This window comes from Zalophus californianus, chromosome 13 (assembly GCF_009762305.2).
Source record: "Zalophus californianus isolate mZalCal1 chromosome 13, mZalCal1.pri.v2, whole genome shotgun sequence".
Classification (NCBI taxonomy): domain Eukaryota; kingdom Metazoa; phylum Chordata; class Mammalia; order Carnivora; family Otariidae; genus Zalophus; species Zalophus californianus.
The window spans coordinates 10,184,751-10,202,412 of NC_045607.1; the positions used below are offsets into that span (position 1 = coordinate 10,184,751).

At 38.2% G+C, this 17,662-nt stretch overlaps 1 protein-coding gene across 5 annotated transcripts in view; it reads left to right on the forward strand.

Moving 5' to 3' along the window:
- SCAI (suppressor of cancer cell invasion) overlaps positions 1–17,662 on the forward strand; it is a 137,457-nt gene that overhangs the window by 91,277 nt on the left and 28,518 nt on the right. For all 5 annotated transcript variants that reach the window (XR_003523725.1, XM_027615769.1, XM_027615771.1 and 2 more), the window contains 6 exons: positions 59–211; positions 2,676–2,777; positions 3,029–3,130; positions 3,826–3,904; positions 5,964–6,063; positions 7,934–8,015. Coding sequence is in view for 4 of the 5 variants with exons in the window: in XM_027615769.1 (XP_027471570.1) it covers positions 59–211; positions 2,676–2,777; positions 3,029–3,130; positions 3,826–3,904; positions 5,964–6,063; positions 7,934–8,015 (618 nt within the window). In the remaining variant the exon portion in view is untranslated. The remainder of the gene's footprint in view (positions 1–58; positions 212–2,675; positions 2,778–3,028; positions 3,131–3,825; positions 3,905–5,963; positions 6,064–7,933; positions 8,016–17,662) is intronic.

Here is a 17,662-nt window from a genome sequence, read left to right on the forward strand (position 1 = left end):
AATTTATTACATTGACATTTTGTCTTGGCCATCAACTACTGACTGTTTTTTTCTCCAGGCGGACCCCGTGATGGTATTGAATGATGATAATACCATTGTTATCACATCTAATCGCCTTGCTGAAACAGGAGCCCCATTGCTGGAACAGGGCATGATTGTGGGACAGTTGTCTCTGGCTGATGCGCTCATTATTGGTAATTGTAATAACCAGGTAAAGAATTGTGAAGGAATTATACTTAAAATTCACTTTGAAAAATAATGCTTTCTTATTATTTTGGAATTACAGATTATTATTACAGAATGACTATTTCCTTGTAAATATCCTAAATCCATTTGTGAGGAAATGGTTAATTCAATTATGCCATGTCCCTATGGACAGTTTTACAGACATTTACAGGTTTAAAAAGAATTTTTAGTCGCAGAGGAAGATACATGATATGGTAAGTGAAAATAAACTTGGTTTAGAGCTATATAAACTGAATTATTTCATATATGTTAAAATGTCTATATACATATATGTACAGGCAGAAAGACTAAGAAGAAATTTACCAATATCATGAAAGGTGATAGGTGGCAGGGTGATAGGTAATTTATTTTCTTCTTCTTTTTTAAAGCTTTACTTTATTTAAATTTTTTTAAGGATTTATTTATTTTTTTGAGAGAGAGTACGTGTGAGCAAGCAGGAAGGGGGCAGAGGAAGAGGAGAGAGAGAATCTCCAGCAGACTCCCCACTGAGTGCAGAACCCCACACAGGGCTCGATCCCACGACCCTGAAATCACAACCTAAGCTGAAACCAAGAGTTGGACATTTAACCAGCTAAGCCTCCCAGGCACCCCTGTTTTCTTCTTTATAACTTTCTAAGTCCGTATATTAGGCAAAAAGGGAGGAAGAACTATTTTTAAGTATATTTATCACAACAAATATCAAATATTTTTTGTGACAGAATAATTCCGTGATGATAAGGATTTAATGTACTAGAAATGTAAATTTACTGGAAATTATGGGATATCAGAAAAGTGTCCAGGGAATACATTTTTCTATATGCATTATTTACACAAGTTTTAATTTTGGATTCTTCCCTCACACCTTTCATTTTTGTTATTGTTAACTTTTTCTAGTACTTCTCCAATTTGGGTTTTTAAAGCTATTAATTTGCAGATTTAATTAAAAACCTGTTTGCTTATGGGCAGAAGACCTTAACAGACATGTCTCCCAAGGGAGACATCCAGATGGCCAACAGACACATGAAAAGATGCTCAACATCACTCATCATCAGAGAAATGTAAATCAAAACCAAAATGAGATATCCTTTCACATTAGTCAGAATGGCTAAAATCAAAAACACAAGAAACAAATATTGGCAAGGATGTAGAGAAAAAGGAACCCTCTTGCACTGTTGGTGGGAATGCAAACTGGTGCAGCCCCTATGGTAAACAGTGTGGAGGTTCCTCAAACAGTTAAAAATATAGAACTACCCTATGATCTAGTAATTGCACTACTGGGTATCTACCTCAAAAATACAAAAACGTGTATTCAAAGGGATACATGCATCCCTATGTTTATTGTAGCATCATTTCTAACCAAACTGTGGAAGCAGCCCAAGTGTGCATTGATAGATGAATGGATAAAGAAGAGGGTCTGAGTGTGTGTGTGTCTGTACAATGGAATATTATTCAGCCATAAAAAGGAATGAAATCTTACCATTTGCAACAACATGGACAGAGCTAGAGAGTATAATGCTAAGTGAAGTAGGTCAGAGAAGGACAAATACCATATGATTTCACTTATATGTAGAATTTAAGAAACAAAGCAAATGAGCACAGGGAAAAAAGAGAGAGAAAGAGAGAAACCAAAAACCAGACTCCTAACTATAGAGAACAAACTGATGGTTACCAGAGGAGAGGTGGGTGGGGGGATGGGTGAAATAGGTGATGGGTATTAAAGAGTACACTTACCATGATTTAACAAAAAAATTTTTTTAAATAACACATTGCCTCCCTGAAGTTCTAAAGAAGTATTATTCAAAACGGAAAAGGATGCAGTCTTAAACATCGAATTAGAGCCAAAATGTATTTAAGAGGTTATGAAATATGGGCCATAGACAGGGCAAAGCGTCTGCCTTCGGCTCAGGTCATGATCCCAGGGTCCTGGGATCGAGACCCGCATCCGGCTCCCTGCTCTGTGGGAAGCCTGCTTCTCCCTCTCCCACTCCCCCTGCGTGTGTTCCCTCTCTCGCTGTCTCTGTCAAATAAATAAATAAAATCTTAAAAAAAAAAGAAAGAAATATGGGCCATAGCCATATTCTAGCAGGCTGTTTTGCCAAAAGTTAGCATGTTTTGAAGGACCTAATATAGGTCTTTTTGTTTAGATGACTACTTTATGATTTTGAAAATACCTAAGGAAGTTGATGGATTGACAGAAATATAAATAGATGGAGAGATACAGGATAATGCAAATATAGAAAACGTTAATGGTACAGGATCTAGATGATGAGCATTGGTTATTACTGTACAATTCTTTTAATTTTCTGTCTTTGGAAATGTTCTACAATAAAACACTGGGGAGTAAAATTATCCAGTGTCATTAAGTACACACAAATGTCAGGGGTAATATTATGGTCAGAGACTTCCTGGTCTGGGTACTGCATTAATGGTCAGGTTTGTTTTCCTTGCAGGTTAAGTTTAGTGAACTAACTGTGGACATGTTCCGGATGTTACAAGCCCTGGAAAGGGAGCCAATGAACTTAGCTTCCCAGATGAATAAACCGGGAATGCAGGTGATCTTCTCTCTACATTTGCATTTTGGTAACACTGTTGCTGCCTCTGGTCCTCTCGGAATGCTGTTATTCAACAAATGCCATGCATGTGAATGAAGAATTCTCTTGATGAGACACAGGAGAGAGAAGCACAGTAATAGTAACACAGAGTAAAAAAAGCTATTTGATGAAGAGGATTGTAAAAATAGTCATTGATAATTCATCTGTCAAATACAGCTTGTGTGTGTCCTGTTTTCTGTGTGTAAATACAGGAATCAGCTGATAAGCCTACCAGACGAGAAAACCCCCACAAGTATCTGCTGTACAAACCAACCTTCAGTCAACTGTACACATTCTTAGCAGCATCTTTTAAGGTATATATGATCCAATACTTTTTACTATATGAGGAAAGTGTGCCCTAAAGAGAACTGAGAGTCACTCTTTTCTTTGACTTATTTGAGTCAAGAATTTAGATAAAATATGAAACTGAAACCTGCATTCAGAATATCTGATCACAGCTATTTTGTAATGGAAATTGCTTATGATGTTATGACTGTTCCTTACCATTAATTAATGAGAATATTGATTAATCATCATTCTTCTCTCTCCAGGTTTTTATTATAAACTACGTTAGGCATAACAGATTGCACAAGCATGTTGTATATTCAGGTAGCTCTGGGAAACATTGTGGTCATCTAAAAGAACTATGAGAAGTAGGGAATTCCTCCCAACATTTATGTAGAGAAAGCCACGGACAGGAGTTTGTCTTTTAGACTTAGAGTCAGGATCCTTACTTCTCCGTTTCAAGGTTTGCAGAGAACATTCTCTAAATGAGGAGTTTTTTGAAGCAGAGAATGCATTCAAAACTTTGGGCAATAGTAATGGATTATAGATTCATAATGACCCTTTGTTGTGTAAACAGTTAAGAGTTGGAATCTGCAAGACTGATCTCTTAAAGAAGATGGTAATACATTGAATTAGGTTCTTGTTCTCCCTTCAACTTGAAAATGTCAGGAACATTAAATAAAACTGTTTGTTGCTTTGTATATGTGATTCTCTTTAATTTCAGGAGCTGCCTGCCAATAGTGTGCTTCTGATTTACCTGTCAGCCACTGGCGTTTTCCCCACAGGTCGTTCTGATAGTGAAGGTACAATAAAGGAATGCTCCCTGTCGTGAGCAGGGCTTGAATTCTCTTTATTTTCTACAAGACGATGGCCCGTAGCCCACAGACCATCCCAAGCTTTCCAGAGAGGCTTCCAAATTTGAAACCTGGTCTCTTTGTTGAACTGGCAATCTTGTAGGATACCCCAGTCTATTTTATTTGTTGAAATATTATACTTTGAAGTCCACAAATCATCAGCAAATTCGTATACTAAATGCATGCCTCACTATCAAGTTTGCCAAAGGCACATATATATTTAAATATATATGGAATAACCAAGCCTAATGTTCTACTTCACATCATTGAGTTTTTCTGGGCCTTTAGGGCAAAGGGGGATCTGGTCAGCGGCTTCATTGTGGCTGAAAGTCTTTGTAGAAATTAGTGCACTTTTGTAACTGTGAAAGTTCAAGTCCTTGTCATGATGTTGTTTTCTGTCCTTTTGGTTTTTATGGATTCAACCTGAAGAATATTGGGATGCTATTTCAGAATCAAAACTTAAAACTGTCCAGAATATATGAGTCCAGAATATATGAAATTGATCAGAATAGATGAGTAACTTGGATGTAAATTAGGCAATTAAGTCTTTGGACAAAAAAAATTTTTTTTCTTAACATCCTTAACATTTCCTCTTCATCTGTTTGTTGAAATTTGCATTCCTTTATACAATGCATGTCCCTGCCATCTTCCTTGCATGACGTATAGGTCCTCTTAAAGCATTAAAATGAAAACAAAACAAAATAAATCTCAGAGTCTTTTCATTGCAGTGATTCTTCAGGAATAAAATGTAACAGTGTTACAAGTGACACAATCATAAACTGCTTTAAATTTTTTTGTAATGAAGTTAGTAATTTTATTTATAATTATTTCCATGATTTGTAACATGTACTGTTGAATCTGGTCCCCTGTTTAACATACTGATCTCTTATTTTACTTTTCAAAGTACAATAGGTACTAACTAAATGGCCCTCTGAGAGAGATGATTCCTAACATCCCACAGTTGCAGTTCCATTTTTTTTTTTAAAGATTTTATTCGGGTGCCTGGTTGGCTCAGTCGTTAAGCATCTGCCTTAGGCTCAGGTCATGATCCCAGGGTCCTGGGATCGAGCCCCGCATCAGGTTCCCTGCTCAGCGGGAGGCCTGCTTCTCCCTCTCCCTCTGCCCCTGCTTGTGTTCCCTCTCTTGCTCTCTCTCTGTCAAATAAATAAAATCTTTAAAAAAAAAGAGAGATTTTATTCATTTGTTAGAGAGAGACAGAGAGAGAGCACAAGCAGGGGGAACGGCAGGCAGAGGGAGAAGCAGTCTCCCCGCTGAGCAAGAGCCCAACGTGGGACTCGATCCCAGGACCCCGGGATCATGACCTGAGTCAAAGGCAGCCACTTAACCAACTGAGCCACACAGGCGCCCTTGCAGTTCCATTTAGATAAGAGTTCAACTAACCAATATGACCAGTAGGAAAGAATAACTTCAAAACTAGAACTATAGTGGCTGACATAATAGTGACACTAACAGATTTTTTTCACACACTGAAATTTGGCATTTCTTTTGTTAAAAATGAAGTTTTTGTCAATGAGAATTTTCAAGTCCCATTCAAAATTTCCCCTAAATTTTATAATTAGTGGCTCACTGAAAACTATATTTAAGAAATTATTAGGACTTCATTCTGCAACTTTCTTACTTAATTTGGTTGAATGTTAGATATAATTTTGCTTGAAATGTAAAGACCATTTTGAACATCCCAGATCTTCATCCCTTTTACTACCCAGAAAAATGGGGTGCAGTAGATTCTTGTTTTGTTTCTCATTATATTCTTTTTGAAGAACTGATGAATAATTAAATGATTTTTTTAAATGTTGAAACAGGCAACATGCTGAAATCATTTAAATTCTGCGTTAAACTAGAATGTTAAATTTTAAAATGGTTAAAATGTTTTGTAATTGTCTTCCATTTGTATCAATGAGAGATTCATACGAGACCTTTGTATTTGAGTGTCAGAGCAATGTTATTCTCCAACTGAAGTCTAGGATTCTTCCCTTTGTTTTTATAGGTCCTTATGATTTTGGAGGGGTACTTACTAATAGTAACCGGGATATTATAAATGGAGATACCATCCACAAACGAAATCAGTCCCACAAGGAAATGCACTGGTATGTATTCTGGTGTCTCTCCCTATTATAAAAATTATAGTTCTGTCTTGGAAAATACTAAGTGAAATGGGGAGTTTTTTCTAGTACTGGAAATAATCCCTCAGACTATTAATAACACTTATTTGGATTCCAGCAATATTTCAGGCTCTGACTGTCCTAGGAAATTAGAATTTTTGGCTGACATTTGTTTTTAAAATTTTCACTGAGTATTATATGTCAAGCCCTATTCAATCATTGGGAATCTGTCAGTGAGCAGAATTACATTCAAGTTGGAGGAGACTGTACATGCATACATAAATAGTATGTCTGGATATGATACATGTTAATGTCAATACAAGCTTTTTTTTTTTAATTTGGGAGAGAGAGAGTGAGTGAGCAAGAGAGAGAACACGAGTGGGGGAGGGGCGAAAGGGAGAGGGAGAAGCAGACTCCCGGCTGAGCAGAGAGCCCAACGTGGGTCTCAATCCCAGGACCCCGGGTTCATGATGTGAGCTGAAGGCAGACGCTTAACCGACTGAGCCACCCAGGCACCCCCAATACGAGCTTTTTAATATAAGGTTCTTTTGGTTTGATATAGTATAAATGAACTTAGTTGTATGATTTCAAGTAAATTTCATCCATGAAAGTTTGCTCTTTTTCTAAATACAACACATTCACTGCTTGGGCCATTATTGGCTCTAGAATCTCTCTAGCTGAGAGATAGTCATCTGGTTATAAAGGAGACTGGACTTGTCTGAAACTGCATTTCTAATAGCACATTACAGAAAAATGTTAACTGTTCATATTAAAAAATGAGGAAAGAGGGCAGAGGGGGAGATGTTTCAAATTATGTGTATAATAGCAAACAGTACTCCAAGTCAGATATTGGTGCTGTCATTGACCTTGGTTGTAAATGATTTATATTCGGAAAACTTTTATATTTGAAACATATTGAGGTTTGATGATGTTGCTCATTGACACATCATTTTATATGTATTTACATTTATGTCAATATTTTTATACATACATTGTCCAGTAAACCATGGGAAAGAGAGGATGAACACCAAAATTGTGACCTTGTTAAGCAGTGGTTCTCAAATGTATGTTCCTAGACTTCTGACGTTGGGGACAGTGGGTCTTCCGCGGTCTGGTGAATCTATATGTTAACAAGCACACCAGCTGATCCTGATGCAAATGTACAGAGGAAGCATAACGAATAGTAAAAGGGAACCCCTACTTAGTATCTGCGATATTAAGTTGTAGCTTGACATATTAAAAATCTTTAAAATAGATAAAGATTTTTTTTTAAGATTTTATTTATGTATTTGACAGAGAGAGGGAACACAAGCAGAGGGAGTGGGAGAGGGAGAAGCAGGCTTTCCGCGGAGCAGGGAGCCGGATGTGGGACTCCATCCCAGGACCCTGGGATCATGACCTGAGCCGAAGGCAGATGCTTAACGACTGAGCCACTCAGGCGCCCCTAGATAAAGATTTTAAAAGACTCACTGCAGTACAAATCCGGTTGTTAGCACATCACGTTTTCAGAACATTTTCTTAGAAGGAGCTTTTAGATCCTAAACAAGTACCTACATGCTGACTTGGGAGGTTTTCCTGTTGTATGTTTAGTCCATCTTTAAATCTGTAGACTTCTCTTCAGCTTGAATATTCCTGAATAATAATTCTCTCTCAATATTTTTCCAGCTAAAACTGCTAACTTGTCTATTCCAGTCAATATAGACATGATTTGTCTTTTGCCAAATTAATCTTTGTTTTTTTGCTCAGTGCTGTGATGAAAAGGAGATGTGAGCAGACCAAACTGAGGAGTCAGATTTCTGAGACTTGGCCAATACAGTTGCACAGTTAATCATCGTTACCGTTGTTGTTTCCCTAGCCTTCATCCAGGAGACCTCTACCCTTTCACGAGGAAGCCCCTGTTTATTATCGTGGATTCATCCAACAGTGTCGCATACAAGGTGAGTTCTACGAGCACCATTGTGTGTGTTAGACATGTCACCACCCCAAGGTAAGTAGCCTTAACACCAACCTTTTTATTTTGCTTTATTTTTAAAAATTTTACGCAGTTTGTATTTAGTGTTTCTTTTCTTTTGAGGTTGTGCATGCTAGTCAGGATCTGGTGCTATGAATAGAGGCCAGAAGAAAACGCATGAATGGACACTCAGTGGAAAATAATAAATTCTCCTGCAGGAAAAAAAAATTCAAGATTTCCAAGATCTCTGGTGGGAGGTTTATTTTTGTTATATAACCCAGAGTAATTTTCTTTTATAGAGGTAGGAGTATATGGGCAAATTTTATTTTCTAGTTTTCAGCCTTTTTCCCTTTTACACACCAAGCTGCTGGAGTTTAAATGGAATTTCTATCCCATTTTACACAGTTACAGTCTGAATATCAACATAAATGGTTTTAGATACACTTAATTTTTTTAAAAAATTTGTGACAGTAAGTAAAAAAAGATGGCCCTGAATGCTGAAATAAGTCACAGGGATTTAAAGTGAAAAACCTATGTTTTATATTTTGCTACTGAAGCAATGGTTTTCAATGACTATGTAAAAACTGCCCGTAGTGAAACACTTTAAAGATGGATATTAGAATTCAAACCACAGTAATTTATGGGAAAATGAAAACAATCTTTGTATGTGGTTGGAATATTTCATTAGTTGACAGTATGTTCAAAAATATGCTAGGGACACAGAACTGCCACTTAAAACTATTTCTGTTGTGAGTGTTCATAAAATTAGATGGAGAAGCAAATATTAGTAGATTTATTTCAGGAGAACAACGGAAATAAATGTCTGCTAGCCAAGAGATGACCCCAAGCATATGTTTTCCATCTATTTTTTATGTTTAGTTTCACTTTTTAGAGTTAGTGTCTGAATTTCAAGAGCATCCAACCCACTCTAAATTTTTCAGCATATATCCTGCTACCCATTTTGTCAAGTTTGACATCACAGCTTTTGATTTTTAGGAAAATTAGCTGTATACTTTTGTAAATCATGTGTGTGTTGTTGCTTTTAATCTTTTTGAGGGGGTGGGAAGCTGCTGAAGGAAAGAAAAGCTTTATTGGCTATCTTATTTAAACCTATAAAGCCAGAAAAGTCCAGGCATTTTGTGTCTTCACAGAATCCAAAAGAAGCATTCCTGTGTCTTTGTTAATGAAAAGGAATCATTTGCTTCAGCTTAATGATGTGACAGAATATGTTGATGTACCAGGTCAAGTGTATTACTGAATATGATCTAGCATGTGTTTAGAGTATTTTAGCAGTCCGTTAATTTCTCTCAATTTGATTGGATAATATTTGATACCACTTTTTGTAGTCTCAAGAATATCATTCATTGTACATCCCTGCTATTTCCAAAGTGCTGTTTGGATAGAGAATGAGTATTGAAAGCTGATTTTTAAAAACACCATTGTACATAATTGGAAATGTATTTACCTCAAAATATATCATGATTTAATTCAAAATTTCAATATTCTGACACCCAGGATAACAGTGCACTAATAGAAAGGTTCATTTGTTTGCTTTTGATGACATATGCAGTATCACTCCTTTCAAAAATTCAATTGTCCCGAACATACTTATCTTCATATGCACCAGGCAAATCGGAGCACGGCATTGACAAATTTGGTCTTTTTAAAAATTAGTACTATTCAGTACCTCTAAATCAAGTATGCAGTTCTCCATGTCAACACATGAAGGTGTCTAATGTTTACTTTTCCCCACAAAGCATGTGTGAAAAGTCTTAAATTCCCATTTTGCACATTTCTAATGAGAAAGAACTCTGTGACTGATGTATTATTTCTTGAGTACCGACTTTGCTGTATATGTTTCCTGAACATGTTTGCTAATGTTTCTTCATATAAGTACCAACATTCCATGTATATTTCTTCATTTAAATATTACTTTTTTATTTTTATGAGAGTAACTCATGCATATAGTTTAAAGCTGTAGTTCTCAACTCTTTCTGTGTATCAGAAACATTTGAGTCCTTCTTAAAACCATCTGTCCTTGAGCCCTAACTCCTGTGATTCTGCATCGCTTGACCTGGGGTGGGTGTTGGGTGTCATTGCAATTCCAGTGTGTGTCAGGGTGGGGACCCCGCAGTCAGCGAGTTCCCACACGTGTTACCAAAAATGGCAGTTCCTGTTCTCCTGCCCTGCCCCCATTTGCCTTCTCCCAGAGGCCACCAGTTACATCTTTTGTGGCTGATTATTTGGGTGTTTAGCCATCATTTGTCTAAATAACATGCTCATGTTGATATTTCTTGATTCTTCAGTTTTAGGCATTATGTCATACTATCCCAATCTGGAAGGGAAATTTAGCTCTTTCCTCTTCCTATCCCCAGCTCACAGTTATACTTTTTACCTTGACTTCCATCATGATTTTGATTCACTGAATATTTAGTGCTTATATTATAATGACTAGAAGACGTGTTTAACATCTAAGCCGTATAGTAAACTTTTTCTTTCCTGTGCAACTTCCTCCTTTTCCTGGAGCAAACAATTATGTAACGTTGTTCCTTGTTTTTGTCTGAACGTCACATTGATTCAGCCCCAATCTGCTCACCAGTTGCCTTCATCTTCTTTTAGGTTGTTCAGATGTGTCTGTCTCTTAATTTTCTCTTGGTGCCGAATTACCCCCCTCCCCCAGAGCCTCTGAAGGTGCCCTCTACAGAGCCCTCACCCCAGAATCTCATTTCATTATTATCCTGGGACGTCTTCATCTCTTCTTTGTTTCCCGAATCCCATGTATTCCTCTTGGACTCTCATTTCATTTGCCCTCATCTTGGTGCAGCATCTCCAGGAGCAACTTCCTAAGAATGTTGAACAGGAGGTAAAATATTTGAGCTCTTGAACTTCTTCAGTTGTTCTTTAATTTACTCTCATGCTTGAATGATGGTTTTGGTAGAGATTAGAAATTATTTCCCTTCAGAATTTGAAAGGGTTTGTTGTATTGCTTTCCAGCTTCCAGTATTTCCTAAGAAGTAAAAAAGCATTCTCATTCTTGATTCTTTTATGTGACCTGTTTTCAGTCTCTGGGAACTCTGGAAACATATAGGATCGTCAGTTTGAGCCCCAGTGTTTTTCAACTTCTTAAACAGGGTGCCCTGGTCTGGGTTTGCTTTTTCATGCTGCTTGGCATGTACTTCATGGGTCCTTTCAACATAGAAACTCCATCCAATTTTGTGACTCTCCCCATTTTCTCTGTTCTATCTTTTGGGACCTTGGGACCTTCTGTCATTCCTATATTGGACCTTCTAGTCTAGTCCTCTGATTTTCTTGCCCTTTATTTTCCATCTCCTGCTCCTTTTGCTCTTTAGAAAATTCCATTGCCTTTGTCTTCTAACCTGTGAGATTTCTCATTTGTTTTCTGGATTTCTTTCATAAAAATGTAGATGTATGTGTGTGTGTATAAGACATGTGCATACACATACATGTCTTATCTTGTTGTTGTTGTTTTTTTATCTTGGTTGAAGCATCTTCTCTTACCTTTGAAAATACCATGGTATCTTTTTCCTCTATGTTGATTCGTTTCTTTTTGGTTTCGTCTATATATTTCATGTTAGGGACTTTGCTCAGGATATTGTAATGTTTGCTCAGATTTAAGAGTGGAAGCTAACACAATGATTGGAATGTTTGAGGTTGTGGATAGGGCTTGTCACTCTGAGACGCTCAGTGTGACGATCTAGCTGGACCACTTAGCTGGTTAATCTCTGATGTCAGTATCTTCAGGTCTTTCTTCATGGTCTGGTCATATTCACCAGAGCAGACTCAACTCTTCTGCCTGGAATGTAAGGATCTGACTATCAGCACTATGCTTTGTTTTTCCTAAAGTCTGTATGTGTGTTTATGTTTGTATATTCATGTATCTTTATGTCTCCATTGCCTTACACTTAAAATATTCTTCGTAATAGGTGTTGAATGATGAACTGAAGGTACTTGCTATTATTTTGTAGATGAGGAAATTTTGCTTATGGAGGTTAAGATTTTGCCTAATTGATTCCAGCAGCCTTTCTCACTCCAAAGCCTAACCTCTCTCCACACTTAGCAAAAGAGGAGTTTTGCATGTTAGTCCGAGCCTCATTTCAGTGGGGGGCAGAGGGGGTTTGAAATGCCAAGATCTATGTAACAAGTATGGCCCACTCTTTGGCTCTCAGATTGTCATTAGGGAATGGGCAAATTGAAATGGCCCTATCTGTAGTAATACAGTACTAGTGGGAGTAAAATAAACCCCTCAGTCATTCTGGGCGACACGTCTTTTAGTTCTGCTTTCTTCTCTTTGGAAGAAGAAAATCCTTTGAGTATTTAAATATTTGCGACAGAACTGGATCTCTGCCAGTGAACATGACTTATGCATTTGTCAAAACAGTGATATTTATGTAAACAGCCCCATCCTAAGGTATTTGACTGATGGCTGCAGATGGCCGCAGTCTGTTAAGGCATTCACCCTCCTAACCAGAGCGTGTTAAAAGCTCTTCTGCCAGTCAGCTGCGTTCATTCCATTTCTTCTTTGCTACTTTGGAAGACATTCTCTCTCTCTCTCTCTCTTTTTTTTGGTGTTCTACGATTATACTGTGATATGTCTACATTTTGTTTCTTTATATAACCTGTTGGGATTTGTTGGATGTCTTGAATTGAAATGTTGGAGTTTTTCATTATTGCTGGAAAATTCTCTGCCATTATCTCTTCAAATATTGGCGATCCCCTGGCTTCTCTTTCATCCCCTTCTGGAACTCATCATACATGTATATTATTAGCACAGCATTCTCCCTGTGTCTTCCACATCTCTTGACTTCTTTTCTACATTTTCCATCTTTTTGTCTATCTGGTTGAGATTTGGATAATTTCTTCTGATCTGTCTTTCAGTTCACACATTCTTTCTTTAGCTGCAATTAACTTGCTTTTAAACCCATTTGTTGGGGCGCCTGGTGGCTCAGTTGGTTAAGCAACTGCCTTTGGCTCAGGTCATGATCCTGGAGTCTCAGGACTGCGTCCTGCATTGGGCTTCCTGCTCAGCAGGGAGTCTGCTTCTCCCTCTGACCCTCCCACCTCTCATGTGCTTTCTCTCTCTCTCTCATTCTTTCTCTCTCAAATAAATAAATAAAATCTTTAAATAAAAAGAATAAATAAATAAACCCATTTGTTGAGTTTTATATTGGTTGTGTTTTATTTCTAGAAGTTCTGTTTGGTTCCTTTTAAAATAACCCATTGCCTTTTTTATAGTTTCCTCTTTTCTGTTTTCAAGTTTGTTCTTTATTTCTTTAAACTTAATAAGCATACTTATTTTATTACTTATTATCTATCTGAGAATTCTTATACCTGAAATCTGCTTTTGCTGCTGAAAGACACCCTTTGGTATTTTTGTATTCTTGAATGCTTGATGACCTTTGACCAGTTTCTTATCATTATCCTTAAAACTGTTTGTGGGAAATTCACTGAGCCCTAGAATGAAGATACTTGCATCCAGGGACAGTGTGTGTGTGCTTTGGCTAGACACCTGGAGACATTACCATGTCGGGACCATGTTTTTAGGATTACCTTCATGGTATGAATTTGGGCTGCAAACGTGAGAGGGGAGCTTATAATTACAATCCTTGGGCACTCTTCTTTTTTTGTTTGTCTCTGCTCTGTTCAGTACTGAGAAAATTTTCCTTGCAGGCCTCTTGAAGAATGGTCATGGGGAAGAAAGGTGAAAAGTTTGGTTTTGGTTCATCCTTACACGAAAGGTGTAGCCCTTTAGGATTCCAATTTAACAGGGCTGGGTTCCTATCAGAGTCCCATCTTAGGCAGACCCCGCTCTCAGGGGTCCCCTTCTCTGGATTAGATCTTTAAAACCTAAATTCAAGTTGTTTGATTGCCTCAGGGCAAAAGAGATCTGGAGACAGCTTATTTTCTGTTTCTTCTGCTGGTTTTTCCACATCTCTGTGAGCTCTTATCATTGGAGTGGCCCTGGGCCTCTGTCATTGTTCCTCTTTTTTGCAGCTACAACTCACTCCCTTGATGCCCTTACTTAGTTTCATGACTTTAATTACGATCTCTGTGCTGACAGTTTCCAAACCTGTCTCCAGCCCAGACCTCTCTCTGTTACTGCAGACTCAAATATAATCTACCTACTCCAGATCTCTGATTGGTAATTCTAATCGAGATCGCAAATTTCCCATGCCCAAGACAGAATCCCTGGACCTCTTCCACCTCCAGCTTTCCCCAGCACACCTTTATAGTTGCCCCAGCCCAAATCCTTGGTTTCATACTTGCCTCCTCTTTCCCTCACACTCCACATCCATTTCAGGCAGTCCCTTGGCTGTACCAGATATATCTAGAATCTTACCACCTCCACTGCCCTCACCTGGCCGATGCCGCCACTGTCTTTGCCCTGAACTACTACTGAAGCAGCTCCCTCCCTCCTGCCCTTGCTCCCCTACAGAGTGTGCCTGTATGTCAGATCACGTTCCTAGCCTCCTCATCTCACCCAGGGTGAAGGCTTCATGTTATCTGCCCTCACACACCTTCTCCCTTCAGAGGCATCGCTGAGCCTATCTCTTGCCAGTCTCCCTATCAGTTCTCTTCAAGCACACTGACCTTGCTATGCCTCTAACATACATGGCATTCAGCTGCTTAGGATCTTTGTGTCTCTTCCCTCTGCCTTGAATCCTTTTCCAAAGATACCCACTTTGTTGTTCAGGTGTCTGATAGGTTGAAGCTTCTCAGTAGGGTCTTCCCTGATTGCCCTATTTAAAATCATATGCCCCCCCGCATTCTTTATCCACCTCTGTGGTTTTTTTTTTTTTAATGATCTATGTAGTATCATACACTATTCTAGGCACTTTACAAATACTAACGTGTAATCCTTAGAAACCCAGTGTGTTACTTTTATTATTCCCATTTTACTGATAAGAAAATCAAGGCAGGGGCACTGAGTGGCTCAGTCACTTAAGCGTCTGCCTTTGGCTCAGGTCTGATCCCAGGGTCCTAGGATTGAGCCCCACATTGGGCTCCCTGCTCATTGGGGAGCCTGCTTCTCTCTCTCCCTTTCTCTCTCTGCCCCTCATGTTCTCTCTCACTCGCTCTCAAATAAATTAAAAATCTTAAAAGAAAAAGGAAGAAAAAGAAAAAATCAAGCCACAGAAAGGTTAAGTAATTTGTCCAAGGTCACACACACAGCTAGTAGGTGGCTGAGTTGGGATTTAAACAATCTGATTGTAAAGTCTGTGCTGTCTTTTTCCATGTGTAGCACTAGTCACCTTCTGTATTACATAACTGCTTTGTTTACTGTGGGTCTCTACCTGCCATCTCCACCCCCATCTAAACGCCAGCTCCAGGAAAACAGGTTTTTTTCTTTTTTAAATCTGTTTCGTTTACTGCTGTATTCCTACCACCTAGAACAGTCTCTAGTCAGTAGGTTCAAGGAGTATTTGTTGAAGAAAAGAGAGCTTTAAAAATGATACTATGTACTGTTTTAAAGTTGTAAAGATGTTTTAAAGTATCTGTTAAATAGATAATTTTCTGGGAGAAAAAAATCTAAGGGCTATAAGAAGAAGAACCCAATCAGGGTATGAAATAGAGGGAAATGATTGAAGTTATCTCCTTTTCCCTCACAAGAAAGGCTAGCCCTTTGTAGTTCACCAGTAAATACTTTTAAACTTTTAGAATCAAATATACAATTCCAGAGCAATGAAGACCAGAACTATCCATTCAATAGCAATTAGGTCACAAGACACTTGTATGACCGTGAGCGTGTCCTTCGTCTTTTCTGTGCCTTTTTTTCTTTCTCTGTAAAGTAGGTTGGCAATACTGATCTTACAGTATTGTTAAGATTACAAGTTATGATCTATGAAGCCTAGGATAATCCCTGAAAAATAGTATTAGCACTCAGTAAATGATAGAAATTATTATGATATTGACTATTTCAAGACACAAATAACACACACAAAAGAAAACCCTACCCCAGATTAGTTTATCATTATAGATTAGAAAAAAATAAAATACTAGTAAATAGACTTGTAAATAGATTAATAGAGTAATCTAACAAAAGAGTTTATCTGAATTGTACATGAATTTTTTGAAAATCAATCAATATTATATACTATGCCAATAGGATAAATAAGAAAAATCACATGCTTAACTTAGAGGTCATTTTGTACCCATTCTTTTAAAATAATAATTTATTTTATAAATAAATTTAGCACTCATTCTTTTTTTTTTTTTTTTAAGAATTACTCATTTGAGAGAGAGAGTGCACGAGTGGGGTAAAGGGCATTAGGAGAGAATCCTCAAGCAGACTTCCCACTGGGTGTGGAGTCCTACTCAGGGCTCAGTCCCAAGATCCTGAGATCATGACCTGAGCCAAAATCAAGAGTTGGACACTTAATCGACTAAGCCACACAGGCACCCTGCACCCTGAGTACACATTCTTTTTTTTTTTTTTAAGATTTATTTATTTTAGAGAGAGAGTGTGGCGGGGGGAGGGGTAGAGGGAGCGGAAGAGAGAAACCCGAGCCGACTACATGCTCAGCATGGAGCCCCACTTGGGGCTCACTCCCATGACCCTGAGATCACAACCTGCGCCAAAGAGTCGGACACTTAACCAACTGCACCACCCAGGCATCCCCCCAGTACTCATTCTTAATTTTGAAAAAAAAAGCTCAGCTTATGAGAAAAGCTACTATATTAAGTAGCCAATTTTGAACTTTGAATGAGAAACATTGAAAGTATTCTTAGTTAAAATAAGCAAGAAAAAGAGAGTGCCTGCTATCATCCTTGTGATTGATCTTATTTTAGTCCTGACCAGAATTGTTTAATATTCCCAAAATAAAACAATAAAAAAGTTTGTCCAGACTAATAAGAGGTGTAAATATTGAAAAGAAAGAGGGACAGCTGGGTGGTTCAGTCAGTTAAGTGTCTCCCTTTGTCTCAGGTCATGATCCCAAGGTCCTGGGATTGAGCCCTGCATTGGGCTCCTTGCTCAGTGGGGAGCCTGCTTCTCCTCTGCCTGCTGCTCCCCCTGCTCTCTCACTCTCTCTCTGTCAAATAAATAAATAAAATCTTTTTAAAAAATACTGAGGGACGCCTGGGTGGCTCATTCATTAAGCATCTGCCTTCAGCTCAGGTCCTGGGGTCCTGGGATTGAGTCCCACATCAGGGCTCCTTGCCCAGCAGGGAGCCTGCTTCTCCCTCTCTGCCTGCCACTCTCCGTCCTTGTGCTGTCTCCCACTGTCAAATAAATAAATAAAATCTTTTTTAAAAAATTAAAAATATTGAGGGGCACCTGGGTGGCTCAGTCGTTAAGCGTCTACCTTCGGCTCAGGTCATGATCCCAGGGTCCTGGGATTGAGCCCCGCATCGGGCTCCCTGCTCGGCGGGAAGCCTGCTTCTCCCTCTCCCACTCCCCCTGCTTGTGTTCCCTCTCTCACTGTGTCTCTCTCCGTCAAAAAATAAATAAAAAATCTTTTAAAAATAATTAAAAATATTGAAAAGAAATAGAAATTCTTAATTATAAATGATATAATTTTATATTTAGAAAATCCTAAGGAATCACAGAAAAACTTAATATGCATACAAATTCAGCACAGTAGTTAGATATGGGATGAATATATAAAAATGAAT